This window comes from Cucurbita pepo, chromosome 10 (assembly GCF_057944985.1).
Source record: "Cucurbita pepo subsp. pepo isolate OVF chromosome 10, ASM5794498v1, whole genome shotgun sequence".
NCBI classification, from domain to species: Eukaryota; Viridiplantae; Streptophyta; class Magnoliopsida; order Cucurbitales; family Cucurbitaceae; genus Cucurbita; species Cucurbita pepo.
Window position 1 is genome coordinate 19161095 of NC_141807.1, and position 16326 is coordinate 19177420.

At 40.0% G+C, this 16326-nt stretch overlaps 3 protein-coding genes across 5 annotated transcripts; 2 read left to right on the plus strand and 1 right to left on the minus strand.

Annotated features, from left to right (window-relative positions):
• Positions 1-343: 343 nt before the first annotated feature.
• On the plus strand, positions 344-3441 carry LOC111803860 (Mitochondrial glycoprotein family protein). The gene is made up of 3 exons (XM_023688453.2): positions 344-548; positions 634-968; positions 2943-3441. Exons 1-3 carry the CDS (start codon positions 435-437, stop codon positions 3118-3120), a joined length of 627 nt encoding a protein of 208 aa, XP_023544221.1. The 5' UTR covers positions 344-434; the 3' UTR covers positions 3121-3441.
• Positions 3442-3993: 552 nt separating this feature from the next.
• GPDHC1 (6-phosphogluconate dehydrogenase family protein) lies at positions 3994-8673 on the minus strand. Of its 3 annotated transcripts, none has more exons than XM_023688450.2 (6): positions 8444-8673; positions 7391-8027; positions 6655-6876; positions 5214-5461; positions 4431-4570; positions 3994-4274 (listed from the first exon to the last, which is right to left on the minus strand). In XM_023688450.2, exons 1-6 carry the CDS (start codon positions 8549-8551, stop codon positions 4151-4153), a joined length of 1479 nt encoding a protein of 492 aa, XP_023544218.1. In that variant the 5' UTR covers positions 8552-8673; the 3' UTR covers positions 3994-4150. The 3 variants fall into 3 exon arrangements, with proteins under 3 accessions (XP_023544218.1, XP_023544219.1, XP_023544220.1); XM_023688451.2 differs by having other exon boundaries at positions 7391-8233; positions 8444-8603; XM_023688452.2 differs by having other exon boundaries at positions 7391-8075; positions 8444-8600.
• Positions 8674-12223: 3550 nt separating this feature from the next.
• Positions 12224-16069, plus strand: SFGH (S-formylglutathione hydrolase). Its single transcript, XM_023689182.2, has 7 exons — positions 12224-12481; positions 12811-12928; positions 13618-13665; positions 13934-14130; positions 14801-14899; positions 14994-15059; positions 15639-16069. Exons 1-7 carry the CDS (start codon positions 12335-12337, stop codon positions 15819-15821), a joined length of 858 nt encoding a protein of 285 aa, XP_023544950.1. The 5' UTR covers positions 12224-12334; the 3' UTR covers positions 15822-16069.
• The last annotated feature ends 257 nt before the right edge of the window (positions 16070-16326 follow it).

Genomic DNA, 16326 nt, shown 5'->3' on the forward strand with positions numbered 1-16326 from the left:
GTTAGCAAGGACGTTAGGCCCCGAATGTGGTGGACTGTGAGATCCCACATTTGTTGTCATTACAGTTGGAATCAGAGCCAAACATCAGGCGGTGTGTCAGCAAGGACACTAGGTCCCGAAGGAGGAGGGATTGTGAGATCCCACATCGGTTGGAGAGGGAAACGAATGTTAGCAAGGGCATTAGGCCCGAATGGATTGTGAGATCTCACATCTGTTAGAGAGGAGAAGGACACTAAACCCGTTAACCAGTCTGTAATCGTTGTATTCATGAACGAATGAAAATTGGTTAATTAAAAATTTTAATTGATTAATTTTTGTATCTTTAAAAGAATTAGGGGGAAAATGAAGAGCTATAGCAAAACCGAGTGGCGGCCGAGATTGAGGCATGTTGGAGAGAGTGAGAGGACGCCGCTGGGAGAAGGGACAGTAGAGGAATGCCGAGGGCTAATCAAATATTCCGCAAGGCTCGTAAAGCCCTTCATGATCTCGACCTCCTCAAGATTTTGCAATCGGAGATAAACCACGAGCTTTCTTCCACTCCATTTCAGGTCCTTTTTAATTTCCTCGCTTCTTTTCAGTCTCTTCAGTAAACAAACAAATCATCACTGCTTTCTGATCTGAATTTAATCGCAGAACCATGAACAAAAGGGCAGTTCCAGCGATTTCGCTGTGGAACATGATTCGCCCAAATCCCGAGACGTGGTGTTGCGGCGAAAATTGGAATCGGGTGAGGAGATCGCAATTTCTGCCCTATCGGGTCCTCTCATATTTGGACGAGAAGGGGCTTTTTCGAGGGAGATTTTGATGAAGATTTGTGTGAGTAAGCCTGGAGTTAGCTCCCTCTTGCAGTTTGATTGTGGGGTTTCAGAGGATGGTCATGGTGGATCTCCTTTCAAAATCTACAATGCCTATTATCTTCAATCATCTGCTTGTTTGAGCCCTTCTGTTTACAGAGGCCCTTTGTTCAGGTACTACTTTTTGGCAACTCTAGTAACCATTTGTGTTTTGATTGCCTTGTTTTAGAAGCTAGAAATTCATGAGTTCTCTATGTTTACTGATTTCAAATTGGGACTGTGACTCGGATATAGAATTTTCATCTGTTGAGACTGGTCTCTTGGTTATATCTTGAAACGAGTGTTATGACATGAGAAGATGAATAGGGATGGGTTTTCGCCTAATTCCTTCAACATTTTTCTTTTGAGAGCTCTGTCGGGTGAAAGTTGTCGGCTGTCTCTTGGGGCTGGTTGTTTTTATTGAATTCTTGTAATTTGGGATCCTTTTCATCATACATTCGTCGAACCTTTGCGCCACCTTCCTTGTAGAAGGCACTAGGTTGAGTCCACTGCGCAATTTATGGAATCTTACCGCCAAAGTAAATTAATATGTGTACTGTTGAGGATTGTTGGGAGAGAAGTTCTACGTCGGCTAATTAAGGGGTTGATCATGGGTTTATAAGTAAGGAATACATCTCCATTGGTATGAGGCCTTTTGGGGAAACAAAAAACAAAGCCATGAGAGCTTATGCTCAAAGTGGACAATATTATACTATTGTGGAGGTCCATGGTACTAGAGTTATGCCCTTAACTTAGCCATGTCAATAGAATCCTCAAACGTCGAATAGGTGTAGTCAAAAGTGACTAAAGTGTCGAACAAAGGGTATATACTTGGTTCGAGGGCTCCAAAGAAGGAGTCGAGCCTCGATTAAGGAGAGGTTGTTCGAGGGCTCCATTGGCCTCAGAGGAGGCTCTATGGTGTACTTTGTTCAAGGGGAGGATTGTTGGGAGGGAAGTCCCACATCGGCTAATGAAGGAGTTGATCATGGGTTTATAAGTAAGGAATACCTCTCTATACTGGTATGAGGCCTGGTATGAGGCCTTTTGGGGAAACTAAAAGCAAAGTCATGAGAGCTTATGCTCAAAGTGGACAATATCATACCATTGTGGAGGTTCGTGATTCCCAACCTGTACCTGTTATCATTTTAATTTTCCTTTGAGGAGTAGTTATCACTTTTGAAGTTCAAGTTGCAAGCTATTCCTTCATGTTGGTTAATAGTCTCTCTAGGAGCAAAAAATTTTACGATTTACTAGAGGTCTCCAAAATAATATATCTTGGTTAATGGTCTCCTTATCACTTTTGAAGTTCAAGTTCCTAATTTTTACGATTTACTAGAACTTGTTTGTTTTGTCTCATTGTCTTCAAGAGCCTCTCTGTAATTCCCCATAGCCGTTGGAGGTTATATTATCTTCACATCCTCTTCTTCTTCTATAATCCTTGCTTGGTTAGAAAGATATTTTTTACCTAGAAAAATGATTGATGATTGAAGTTTACAAAAGGAATGTATATTCTATGATGTTTACAAAAGACCTTCCCAATTTACAAGGAGGGACATATAACTATAGGAAGTAAAAATATTAGACAGTTTACACCAAGATATAGCTTGGTAAACAACGCTGTCGAAAAATTTTGTGTAGGTATGTGTCTTTTTTGCAAATATTCTCTGATTTCTTTCTTTCCACATATTTTAAAAGAAAATCATGATGAAGTTTTTCCATAATAGGGATTTTGCATTCTTGAAAGGGTGGTACATTAAGACCATATCCAAAAAATCCTTTACCTCCCTAGGAAATGTGAGATGGCATCCGAATATATTGAGAATCGTTGTCTAAAAATTCTAAGCATATGTGCATTGCATAAACAAGTAGCTTTGTCATTTGTTTTCTTTCTTGCATAATCGACACCAATTTGGAGAAAGTTGTTTGTGAATGGCTTATTTTGATTTCTACTTTGCCAAGCATCATGATTCATGATATTTGACTCATGGTATTTAGTCAGTCATTCTCCAATCTTTCAGCTAGGCTTTGTCATTCATCTAATGCATAAGCTTTACCTGTTTTCTCTAGCTTTCTTCTCTCAGATACTTAAAACTTCTGTATCCATGGCAGCTCGTTAGATCCCGAGTTACAAAAGGCGCTCAAGGAATTCCTAATCAGTAGAGGTGTTGAAGAAAGCCTGACCGACTTCCTTATCATTCACCTGCATAAAAAGGAGCAAGGTCAGTATTTGAATTGGTTGCAAAATGTTGAATCTTTGATCGCAAAAAGACAACAAAACGAACTTTAACAACTTCACACAGTAGCATGGATACCTGATTTTCATATGGGAAGAGAATGCCTGATTATAAGTGCTGGCTTTGATCATTTAGATTGATTGCTAAATGAGATATTTCTTTCATTCTGCTTGCATTTTGTGTTTCTGCAAGTGAATCCTGTTTCTTGCACTTGGAACATTCTTGCCAGATTTGTTTGTCAACAGAACAAACATGTGGTACTCGTTTAGTATGAGCCAAGGGTTCTATTTCGATGTCTCAAATGATTATTGGAACTCATTGAGCTATGACAACAATCTTATGTAGCTCATAATGCAGGCTTATTGAATTTTGTAGCCTTATAATGAGTTGTTTTTGTTTCAAAAGAAGTTTATGCTCTTATGGTGATAAAAGAAAAAGAATTGATGAAAAAGTGCATATACTCACATTTACCTAGCGCTCTATGCATCTTTCTTGATACACATTTGTTTTAGCCGAATGATGACTCGTTTTTATATGTTTTTCTTCATGTTCTTGTAACCATGCTTATAAACTTAACAAAATTTTACAGGAGTTCGTCTTTTAATGGCCTTGGTGATATCTTAAATAAGTTTAAACTTTGAGAGGTTATAACTTTTTTCTTATCTATATTAGAAGTTTGGATCCCATCTCAAAAACCATTATACATGTTTCAAGCACTTACTACATGGAGGATATCCAAGAACATTCAAAAAGCTACCCAGGATTTTTACAAAACGATTCATATATATGAATATAACTAAACCAAAATGAAGTGAGTATTAAAAGTTCGAAAACCAAAATAAGATTCGAATTCATAAAAGATTCACTGTATCAAAGATGAGAGAATTTTGATATTGATTCGCTTTCAAAAGAAAAGTGCCAAGAAATAATTTGAAATTCAGCATTATCATATAACTTTCTCCATGTGACATATAATTGTCTATAGGACCAAGAAAGAAGCCTATAGACTATAGTTCATAGCTCATTTATGCAGGGCTCACTCTCTTTCAGACTAGTTTTAAGTTTTGCCATGGAATCTACAGTTCAAGGTTGACCAAGTAGTGAAGGCCTGTAGAACGCATGGCTTTGTGCCAACTCGATCCGGTCTCGGGGATCATTCAAGGTCTCGTCTCGCAAGGCTTCTAGTATAGCTTGAGGTGATCCATCCCTAGTGACCCGAAACACGAGAAAAGAGAAATCGTGATTGAAAAACTTCGAGTTTAAGCTTAGATTAGGTTCGATTCAGTTCGAAGTAAATTTCATATCAATTTCTGCAGGCCACTTATTTGATGCAAACTTTAGAATAGTAAGTTGAGGCAATTACCTTTTAATAAGTATTTTATAGAGTGTCTTTAAGATGGGACAAAGCTGCACAGGAGCAACAGGCTTGTTGTCTTCAGGATGCAACACATTTAGGCTTGACTGACTCAGAATTTCATAGAAAGCACCAACAGCAGAGACTCCCTACAAAACAGAAAAGGATTTTTTAGCACTATATATTGTATGTGTATGTTCGTAGATACATATGTATTTTAGAGAGTTCGTGTGTGCACGTAGTTACGTATGTATTTTTGTGAGTTTGTATGTGTACATAGGTACCTATGTATTTGAGTGAGTTTGTGTGTGAACATAGATACATATGCATTTCAGTGAGTTCACATGTGTGTATGTAGATACATTTGTATTTTAGTGAGTTCGTGTGTGAACATAGATATGTGTGCATTTCAGTGAGTTCACGTGTATGTACATAGATACATATGCATTTTAGAGAGTTCGTGCGTGAACCTAGATACGTATGTATTTTAGAGAGCGTGTGAACATAGATACATATGCATTTCAGTGAGTTCACCACGTGTGTGTACGTAGATACGTATGTATTTTAGTGAGTTCGTGTGTACGTAGATACATATGTCATGTGCGTGCATAGCATAGATACGTATACATTTTAGTGAGTTTGTGTGTGCACGCCCAATATCAGTACTGAAATAGGAGAATTTCTTTCCGAATCAGTGCTTCGAAAACAGTCGGTAAAGCTTTTAAACAAGAAAATACAGGTGATTCTAACATGAACTCATAATGGAGCAAGAAAGAACTGCAGTTTCTTTACCTGAATCATCCCTTTGCCACTAATGCTATCCCCCATATCTAGACTAAGTTCGCCCTTGGCCAACATTTGCCCGTACCAAGCGTTACGACCTTTCAACAAGGTCACGTATGTGTCAGCGAGCAAAGGCCCCGCTAGCTTCTCGGGTTCTTCTGCTAGCAGGTAAGTAATGAAGATCATCTCTGAGGTGCAATGTGCAAAGTATACTGATTTACTGGTAGCACTTTCATTGGTAAGGGCTGCCACCATTCCTGAAAGTTCAAAATGGAAAGCAATGAACATGGTAGAAAACTTCAAGCAACAGTCCCAAAATTGTCCAATGCAAAATCTGGATCACTAAGACAATCACAGTTTCGAGAAAGAGAGAGAATGTCGTGAATGTACGAAGATAATGATAGAAATGAAAAAGATATGTGTAATAGTCTAAGCCCACCGCTAGCAGATATTGTCTGCTTTGGTCCGTTACGTATCGTCGTCAACCTCACGGTTTTAAAATGCTGTCTACGAGCGAGAGGTTTCCACACCCTTATGAGGAATGCTTTGTTCACCTCTCCAACCGATTTGGGATCTCACAATGCACCTCCTTTGGGGGCCCAACATCCTCACTGGTGCCCGATGTTTGGCTCTGATAACATTTGTAACAGCCTAAGCTCACTGCTAGCAGATATTGTCCATTTTGACCTGTAACGTATCACCGTAATCACGATTTTAAAACACGTCTACGAGGGAGAGGTTTCTACACCCTTATGAAGAATGCTTTGTTCCCCTCTCCAACCTGGGATCTCACAATCCACCCCCTTGAGGGCCCAGTGTCCTCGCTAGCACACCGCAAAGTATCTGGCTCTGATACCATTTGTAACAGCCTAAGCCCACTCCTAGCAGATATTGTCTGCTTTGACCTGTTACGTATCGTCTAATCATGATTTTAAAACACGTCCACGAGGGAGAGGTCTCCACACCCTTAGGAAGAATGTTTTGTTTCTCTCTCCAACCGATGTCGGATTTCACAATGCATTCCATCCACCCCTTTGGGGGGCCCAGCGTCCTCACTGGCACACCGCCCGGTGTTTGGCTCTGATACCATTTGTAACAACCTAAGCTCACCGCTAGCAGATATTGTCCTCTTTGACCCGTTACATATCACCATCAGCCTCACGGTTTTAAAACATGTCTCCGAGGGAGAAGTTTCCACACCCTTACGAAGAATGCTTTGTTTCCCTCTCCAACCGACGTGAGATCTCACAATCTAACTATATTGCAGTGCAAGATTCAGTCAAACAGCTATACCGAGCGCTAGTGCTACCAAAAACAGTGATTAACTCCACATTGCTATGAACTAAAATGGACGTGAACAAGAACAAAAGCAATTGCTACAACAAAGTGATAATAAAGACTGTTTCCATCATCATTAAGATAAATTAACCAGAAAGTATCTACCACTTACCAGCTCCAATGGCGTAGACGTTCTTCAAGCCACCCATGACTTCATGTGTCACAAGGTCACTATTATCCCACACAATAAACTGAGGTTGTCTCAAAAAATTTGCAAGAGGCTTCCTCCACTTCTCAGCTCCACAAATCCGAGCATTCGCGTATTCCTTGTTATAAATCTCTGAGGCGATGTTCGGTCCACCAAGATACAATATGTTCTCTATAGGCACTCCAGCTGAGAAAAACAATTTCACAAACACAAACCGATGTTAGCCTCACGGTTTTAAAACGTGTCTACAAGAGAGAGCTTTCCACATCCTTATGAGGAATGCTTTGTTCCCCCCTCCAACCGATGTGGGATCTCACAATCCACCCCCCTTGGGAGCCCAACATCCTCTCTGGCACACCGCCCGATGTCTGGCTCTAATACCATTTGTAATAGCCTAAACCCACCGCTAGCAAATATGGTCCACTTTGACCCGTTACGTATCACCATCAGCCTCACGAGGGAGAGGTTTCCACAACCTTATGTAGAATGATTTGTTCCCCTCTCCAACCGATATGTTCTCTATACTTATTAGTCTAAACTTCCTCAATCTTTATGAGATAATGTTCTTTACAGTTCTAAGAACTCAAATCCAAAAAGACAATAACTTGTTTTCAGCTCGAAATGTTCTTATCTGTTTATAAATGAAGAACACAATGCAAATAGAACAGATTAAATGCCAAATTTGGTAAGAATATCTTACTTGCACGGTTGATCATCAGAGTAGGAGTTATTATGTGAGGAACAGGCTGAAGAGCAGCTTCTATACCCTTTGCTAAAGAGATGATAATAGGCACTGTGATTCGTTCTTTCCAATATTTACTTATCTCTTCAAAAACCTCTCTTGTTTCAGTGGAAGGTAAGCCATTAACAACAATGTCAGCATCCCAAACAGCCTCCTGCAAGTTAGTCACCACTTTCAAAGGACAAAGTGGTGTGTCAATCATGTTCAAGCAAAACCCATCTTTCAAAATCTCATCGGCGTAGAGAACTCGATCACCGAGCCTTGCTTCGACGTACTTTAGATAAGCACATCGTCGAATAAGCCTCCTTAGCACATCTTCCCTTGAATTGATCACTTCAAAGAGGTGTTCAGCTGTGGCTTTATCCAGAATCCTTCCTGCTCTTCTCCATATTCTGATTTGAACCTTCTCTCGAAATTGGCCATAGCTGTCTTGAAGAAGAGCTGCAAAGACACTCCCCCAAGCTCCAGCTCCCACACCAACGATCCTTAGTGGATCACCATCGGACTTCCCTAGAAGCCTTCTAAGTTCATCAAGCTTCTCTTCAAATCCATTGAAGTTATGCGTTGAACCATTTGAATGTGAGAGATTCATTGTCTATCAATGAACAAAAACCAGCCCCAGATAACAAAAGAATACACAATCCTTCAAGAAGCTTATATCAGCAATACAGATCAAGTAGTTGGAACTAATGTCTAAATCAAATCAGAGGGGTCTAGAGTTATAGCTAAACACTTCATCCAACTTCAAAAGAATCGAAATATTCAAATGCAGCATTGATCTTCCCGAGGGAGTTCGTTCATCTACCCACACCGAACAACAAAACGCAATTAAAAAACACGAAAACAGACAACAAACGATCATATATATTCAAATCAAGGCCAGTAAGTGTGAAATGGGGGAAGAAAAGTCAATTAAATCGGTATGATCTTCAACACGGCGGAAACTACAAAGTTGGGGGTAGGGTTTAAATTCGAAATCGAAGCAAATCGTTTCAAAACAGCAAGACCAACCTCACACATTCGAAGATCCAGAGCCACACTGCGTAGAACAGCACGAACTCTCACAGACCCATCGGACACAGACAACGCTGAAAAACAAGCTCGAAAGGGGAAGTTCATGAGAAGAACTCCATTTGAGGAGAAAAATGGTGGCGATTGAAGCCGTGAAAAATGGGTTTATAGCACAAAGAGAAGAAGAAGAAGAAGAAGAAGAAGAAGGCGAAGGAGAGAGAGGCATTGATGGCGGTAAGCCGCGGTGTGTACACAAAAGAGAGCATTAAAAGAGGAGAGATGAAAGTTCACCGGTGGATTTATTTACTGAAGAGGGGCCAACTCCCCAACAAGCAAATGCCCATATGCTTATGGTTGTAATAATTATGGATATCCTGTATGGATTAAGGTTCAAGGGCATTTTCGTAATTTTAAATCAAGTTCTTGATTTAAACTCGTCATCAAAAAGACGTATTGTTTTAAAAAAGTTAATAGCTTAGCTCGAGCTAACTAGTCTTAAAAAGACGTGACGTACTTTTGTGATAAATGTTGATTAATTCGATCGTGTGGGACAGGTAGATAAGAGAAATAGTCGAATTGAATTAAATAGAATGGTATATATAATGATTTACGAAGAAGTTTCTAGTGAAAACTTAATTTTAGGTAATTTTCAACTTTTTCTTTTGTAACGATGCAAAGTCATTGTTAGCAAATGTTGTTCTTTTTAGGTTTTTTCTTTCGGGTGCTAGCGAGGATCTAGGTCTCGATAGCGGTGGATTGTGAGATCCCACATCGATTGGAAAGAAGAACGAGTACCAGCGAAGTTGTTTGGGCCTTGAAGGGGGTGGATTGTGAGATCCCACATTGATTGGAGAAAATAACGAGTACCACGAGGTTGCTTGGCCTTGAAGGTGGTGGATTGTGAGATCCCACATCGATTGGAGAGTAGAACGAGTATCAGTGAGGATACAAGGCCTCGAAGGGGGTGGATTGTGAGATCCCACATCGATTGGAGAGTAGAGTGAGTACCAGCGAGGATGCTAGGTCTCGAAGGGGGTGGATTGTGAGATCCCACATCAATTGGAGAGAAGAACGAGTACCAGCCAGGTTGCTTGGCCTTGAAGGGGGTGGATTGTGAGATCCCACATCGATTGGAGAGAAGAACGAGTACCAGTGAGGATGTAAGGCCTCGAAGGGGGTGGATTGTGAGATCCCACATCGATTGGAGAGAAGAAAGAGTACCAGCGAGAATGCTAGACCTCGAAGGGGGTGGATTGTAAGATCCCACATTGATTGGAGAGTACAACGAGTACCAGTGAGGATGCAAGGCCTCGAAGGTGGATTGTGAGATCCCACATCGATTGGAGAGTAGAACGAGTACCAGCGATAATGCTAGGCCTCGAAAGGAGTGGATTATGAGATCTCACATCGATTGGAGAGAAGAACGAGTACCAACAGGTTGCTTGACCTTGAAGGGGGTGGATTGTGAGATCCCACATCGATTGGAGAAAAGAACGAGCCAGCGAGGATGCTAAACCTCGAAGGGGGTGGATTGTGAGATCCCACATCGATTAGAGAATCGAACAAGTACCAGCGAAGATGCTAGGCCTCAAAGGGGGTGGATTGTGAAATCCCACATCGATTGGAGAGAAGAACGAGTACCAGCGAGGTTGCTTGGCCTCGAACGGGGTGAATTGTGAGGTCCCACGTCAGTTGGAGAGGGGAACAAAACAATCTTCGTAAGCGTGTGGAAAACTCTCCCTAGCATACACGTTTTAAAACTTTGAAAGAAAGTCCAGAAGTGCAAGCCTAAAGAAGACAATATTTGTTAACAGTGGACTTAGACAGTTACATTTCTAATGTCACCACTTGAATGTCTAGTAAACATGATAAGAAAAAATGGAAGTTGAAAAATGTTAAAAGAAAAGTTAATTAATTTGTTTTCGGTGTAAAATGACTCATGTTATTCTATAACATCCGCACAGTGAATGTGTCCTAACAACAAAGTTAGGGTTTTCGTGTAATCTTTTTTTAACGATTTTTCGCTTCTTCACATACTACCGTCGTGCATGACGACCGCTCTTACAAAAACTTAGTATTCTTGTTGAACGTTGTACGATTAGACACGTGAAGCTTCTACGTCAATAAGCTTCTATTTCTCGAGTCTCCCTCAGACTCGTTGGAGTTATGTTTCCTTATGCTCACTCAGTCCCCTTTTTTTATTGCACCAACGTGTGTTTGACATATCTAAGGGCATTGTCGTCATGCCTTGAGTCGTTATTGTTGCATCTCGTCTAGAATCCACGACTAGATTTCCCTTGTAGAAACTACATCAGCATTTTGAGTTTGTCGCAAACACCGCGAGATCTCGTCGAAGAAGAGGAGATTGTCGCCTCAAGTCAAACACGCAATTTTACCGGTCAGTTCAGCGCATTCTGATTTGGTTCAATTCATTCAGTCCTTCAGTGGTTCACTTCATTCCATGTTGGTTGTCGTCGGAAAAGGCGCGAGAATTCTGGCGAGGCGCTAGAATTCTCACACCCTCAACCTACACGCTCCCCCCGACACCCACGATATGTCAAACTACCTTCAGTCAATCTGCATAAGCGCACCTACAAGAGAAAAGAAAAAGTGTGAGTAACAGGGGCCAAAACGAGTGTGAGAAAATCAATAACTGTGAACAAAGAATACCAACGGACTGAATTTTCCGACGAGATAAGGAGAGCCAACTTAAGACGTAACGACGAGCGAAACTCGTGGGTGGTAACCGACCAGAGACTCCGAGCATACTCACGGTAAGAATACTCACATGCACCCACCCATTTACGTCTTCATTCCCCGTTGGTAAACACATGATTATAACTAAAAAAAAACCGTGTTGTGTGGGCACGTATGAGTTCCTATAGTGTAGTGGAAGACAGGGACATGTTAGTGCAATGTGAAAGAGGGCAAATCTGGAGAAAATGGCGATAGAAAACATGGTTGGAGACGCTCATGAGGAGAGAATGTAACGCCCCAGATTCACCGCTAGTAGATATTATCCGTTTTGGGCTCTTCCTTTCGGGCTTCCCCTTAAGGCTTTAAAACACGTCTGCTAGGGGAAAGTTTCCACACCCTTATAAATGATGTTTTGTTCTCCTCCCCAACCAATGTGGGGCATCACAATCCACCCCCTTCGGGGCCCAGCGTCCTCGCTGGCACTCGTTCCTTTCTCCAATCGATATGAGACCGCCACCAAATCCACCTCCCTTCGTGGCCCAACGTCCTTACTGGCACCATCTCGTGTCTACCTCCCTTCGAGGAACAGCGAAAAGACTGGTACATCATCCGATATCTGGCTCTGATACTATTTGTAAGGGTGTGGAAACCTTCCTCTAGCAGACGCGTTTTAAAGCCTTGAGGGGAAGCCCAAAGAGGACAATATCTGCCAGCGGTGAACCTTTCCCCAACAATCGTCAGGTTTGTCACGTAAAGTCGGGTGAAGAAGACGCAACTTGTGGATCTGGGTCGAGTACCCATTTGCAACCCAATATCCAGCCTAGCCTGATCTTGATGTCACGACCTAGCTACCACTTAACCCAGATTCAGTAAATGCGACTCGAGCTCAAACCTGAATACGAATCTTTTTTCGAACAACGGGTCGAGAGTGAAGATATGAACTCCAACTAAAGTTTTAGGGTATGGGTCCTAGGTTGAGGTGGGCAAGAAGGTCTTTTTCTATAGATATGAATTTTGTTGGACCAAAATACCCTTTTTGAACTTATCCCAATCGAGCTTTATATTCTTGTGATCCTCGTAACAAGTGTCACTATATTGCTCTTCCCACTCCAAATCAAACCTCAGTCGAACGAAGATTCTCCATTATCATCAATCTCTGTTCATTCCATCGCCAAGAAATCAAGCACTCCGAAAATGGACGCCAAGCCAACCGAGATCAGCAGCTCGAAGATGTTCGGAGGCTATAATCGAAGATACCGCCATTACAGCCCAACTCTTGGCTGCTCCATGACCTTCTCCGTCTACTTCCCTCCTTCTCCGCTTCCGTCCCAAAAATTTCCGGTATCTCCTCTCATTTCCGTTTTCAATTCAATCTCGATGTTATCCATTTCGATTACTAATTGAAACTCGAATGTTAAAGCAATGTTTGAGTGTTTCTGATCTTCGATTTCTGGAGAAATCGGTTTTCTGTTTGATCTTAGGATTATCGTGTCTGTATATGTTTATGTGATATGATTTTACTGCCGTTGGATGTGGATTTTGTGGAATGGATGTCGAATAGTTATTATTTTGGGTATTTGATTGTTGTTGGTGTGTTTTTCCTTTTGTGTTTGGAAATGTATTGGAATTGCAATGGTTGAAGGTTGGGGTTCGATTTTGTTATTGAACAGGTACTGTACTGGCTCTCTGGCCTTACTTGTACGGATGAGAATTTTATAATTAAGGCAGGGGCTCAACGCACTGCTTCAAGTGAAGGTGTTGCTTTAATTGCACCTGATACATCTCCAAGTAAGAACAACTTTGAACCCATTTTCAAGTATTGATGATGTTGTTGGGTACGATTTTGATTGAAAAGAAGGGAATCCTTGTGCTCTTAACGACTTTGAACTCACTTGGATTCTGCTAATAATTTTATGCTAAGTACAAATTGACAATTTTTGCATTTTAAGACGTGTTTTTGACAATATCTAATTGATCCAGCAGGGTTATATGGTTTGAATGCTTCTATTATGAATGTAGAGTAGTTATAGCTTCAATGAGCTACTGGTTGGAAGGCCATGAAACAATCTTCCATTGTAATAACTGCCAGAATTTATGGGATGAAGCAAAATCTTTTATTTGAAGGGGATGGGGTGTCTCCGCCTGTTTTTAAGATGGAACGTTCGTTTCCTTCTCTTCGTTTTAGTAATTTGTCACGTCACAATGTCATGCTATTCTTAATTGGTATTTTTATGAGGAATGATATTGAAAACTTGGCAATACAAAGTGAATGAAGTTTCTTGCAAAAATCATTTTCTTTTACCATTTAACTAAGATTCATTGGCCTGGCAAATGTGTTTAATTTTTACTTTGCTTGATATGTTGATACGAAACAGATCTTATTTCAAACAGTTTTTCATCATGGAAGTGAGTACTCTTTTATGATGAAATGTGACCAGGATCTTATACATATATTGTTTTGCTCATTCTTTTAATAGGAGGCCTCAATGTGGAAGGAGAGGCAGACAGTTGGGATTTTGGTGTTGGTATGTTACTTCTGACTTGTCATATTGCAGTTAAACAGAGTAACTTTATGAATATTTTGTCGTGTATGGCTGGTTTAGCTTTCATTTGACTTTTCAACTTCATAACTTTATTTAACGAGGCTTTTCTTATAGATTGAAGTGTATGTATGATTATTCCGAAGTCCTACCTTTGGTATTTTATATCTCGTTCTATATGGTCGTTTAGTTTCTAAAAAAAGAGGCGAATTTACTTTCGTGTTTTCCTTTTGTCTTATTGTTTCTTAAAAAGGTGCTGGATTTTATCTCAATGCTACACAAGAGAAATGGAAAAATTGGCGTATGTATGATTATGTTGTCAAGGAGCTACCTAAACTTCTGAGTGAGAACTTTCCACAGCTTGATACATCACGGGCATCTATATTTGGTCACTCTATGGGTGGGCATGGGGCTCTAACAATTTACCTGAAAAACTTGGACAAGTATAAGGTATTTGATGATAATCCTCTTGTTTAATTTTCTATTTAAGATTAAAAAAACGTAAATTACCATACCATTCATTACAGTTGCTAAGGGTCCCTTCTTTCAGAGAAAAAGATTATTTGTTTGATAGGATTCTGTACGCTCTCCCCACCCCAAAGGCTCAAGAAAAAGAAAAAACGAAGGGATCATTGTGTGAGATCTCACATCGGTTAGAGAGGGGAACAAAACATTCCTTATAAGAGTGTGGAAACCTCTAACAGACACATTTTAAAACCTTGAGGGGAAGCCCAGAAGAGAAAACCCAAAGAGGATAATATCTGCTAGCGGTGGGCTTGGGCTGTTACAAATGGTATCAGAACCAGACATTGGGCGGTGTGCCAGTGAGGACGTTGGGCCCTCAAGGGGGGTGGATTGTGAGATCTCACATCAGTTGGAGAGGAGAACGAAGCATTCCATATAAGGGTGTGGAAACCTCTCTCTAATAGACACGTTTTAAAACATTGAGGTGAAGTCCAGAAGGCAAAGCCTAAAGAGGACAATATTTGTTAGAAGTGGCCTTAGGCTGTTACATAATTGTTTACGATTTGTTGCTTCGATCTGATAAATAAATTGTTCTTTTTATTATCTTGTATTCAGTTATTCTTCTCCCATAAACATTTTCTACCTAATTTTTCAGTCAGTATCTGCCTTTTCACCCATTGCCAATCCTATAAATTGCCCCTGGGGCCAGAAGGCATTCACAAACTATCTAGGTAGCAACAAAGCTGACTGGGAGGTGAGTTTTTATAAGATATTTAGCATTTTTTTTTTTTTTCACAATTTAATGTTAGGATGGAAAGCTTTTAATCATTGAAATTGAATAACTTCAGGAATATGATGCTACTCATCTAATCTCAAAGTTTCACAATGTATCAGCTACCATTCTAATTGATCAGGTAATGGTTTTTGTTCATTCAACTTCCACAAAGTGAATTGTTCCTTCATGTCAGTGGCGTTAGCGACTTAGAAAACTAAAATCCTATCATTAGTAGCTTCCTCTGGTAAATGAAAATATTTTATTCTGAAATTTCAATTTGTTTTTAAATAGTTTTTGTTCTTGAATTCTTATACATTTTCCATTTTTTTTATCTATACTTCTTGATTTTTACTAATAGTTTGTGAACTTCTAATCACTTTATTTAGATGCAATTTGCATTTAGTCCTGCCATATAAATTATAGGCTTAATTGTTAGGAACCACGGACCTTCACAATGGTTTGATATTGTCCACTTTGAGCATAAGCTCTCGTGACTTTGCTTTTGGTTTCTCCAAAATACCTCATACCAATGGAGATGTATTCCTTACTTATAAACTCATAATCATCCCCTTAATTAGCTAACGTGGGACTCCCTCCCAACAATCCTCAACGTTAATTACAAAAAGTACCACCAAACTTCGTCATTCATTTAAATAATACTCGTATTCGTTACTCTCCTCGTTAACTTCCCTAATGTAATCTCCTTGTTGATAAACAGGGGGAGGATGATGAATTCTTACATGGACAGTTGCTGCCACACAAGTTTGAAGAGGCATGCAGGGCTGTGAATGTTCCACTCCTCTTGAGGCTGCAATCAGGTTACAATCATTCCTACTTTTTCATTGCTTCCTTCGTTGAAGATCACATTCGTCACCACTCTCAAGCTCTTAGGCTTCCTTAAAACCTTGTGCTGCTTATGATCCAATTGCTATCCTTTGAGGAGTTGAGGCATCGTGACTAGTAATTTTGATGAAGACGAAGTTATTTTAATTATGTGTGCTGGATATCTGTAATGTGAATGTGAAAAATTGCCCTTTGGTGCGTATTTGATCCCTTTGCTAGACTGGTTATAATAGAGGTCTATTTTGCCTAATAATGTTGCTTTCTTTTGTCCTTTGAATCAAAGTTATGTGGTAATAGTTGAGCTGATTTTGTGTGGCGTGACTAGTCATTGTAGTCTTTTTTTCATTAATCATGGTTCTAAAGTTTTTTTAGGCGTGTATTTTTAAAGTGGTCGGGTAAAATTACGTTGCTAGGAAAAAGATATTTTATATAGACGCGTTTGATAAAGATTTTGTTCTTTTTTTTTAGATTTATACTTGATTTGTTCATTGTTTTAATGGCTAAATTTTGTTTTATTGGCTAAATTTTGTATTGAAATTTTAAATGGAGAATACTCCAAGCTA

Coding starts and splice junctions, on each gene's coding strand:
- LOC111803860 (XM_023688453.2), top strand. CDS start 435: ATGCCGAGGGCTAATCAAATATTCCGCAAGGCTCGTAAAGCCCTTCAT. Junction 549..633: donor TTTCTTCCACTCCATTTCAG/GTCCTTTTTAAT, acceptor ATTTAATCGCAG/AACCATGAACAAAAGGGCAG. Junction 969..2,942: donor TACAGAGGCCCTTTGTTCAG/GTACTACTTTTT, acceptor TATCCATGGCAG/CTCGTTAGATCCCGAGTTAC.
- GPDHC1 (XM_023688450.2), bottom strand. CDS start 8,551: ATGAACTTCCCCTTTCGAGCTTGTTTTTCAGCGTTGTCTGTGTCCGAT. Junction 8,028..8,443: donor TGGATCTTCGAATGTGTGAG/GTTGGTCTTGCT, acceptor GTTCATTGATAG/ACAATGAATCTCTCACATTC. Junction 6,877..7,390: donor TCTGATGATCAACCGTGCAA/GTAAGATATTCT, acceptor TGTTTTTCTCAG/CTGGAGTGCCTATAGAGAAC.
- SFGH (XM_023689182.2), top strand. CDS start 12,335: ATGGACGCCAAGCCAACCGAGATCAGCAGCTCGAAGATGTTCGGAGGC. Junction 12,482..12,810: donor TTCCGTCCCAAAAATTTCCG/GTATCTCCTCTC, acceptor GTTATTGAACAG/GTACTGTACTGGCTCTCTGG. Junction 13,666..13,933: donor CAGTTGGGATTTTGGTGTTG/GTATGTTACTTC, acceptor TTTCTTAAAAAG/GTGCTGGATTTTATCTCAAT.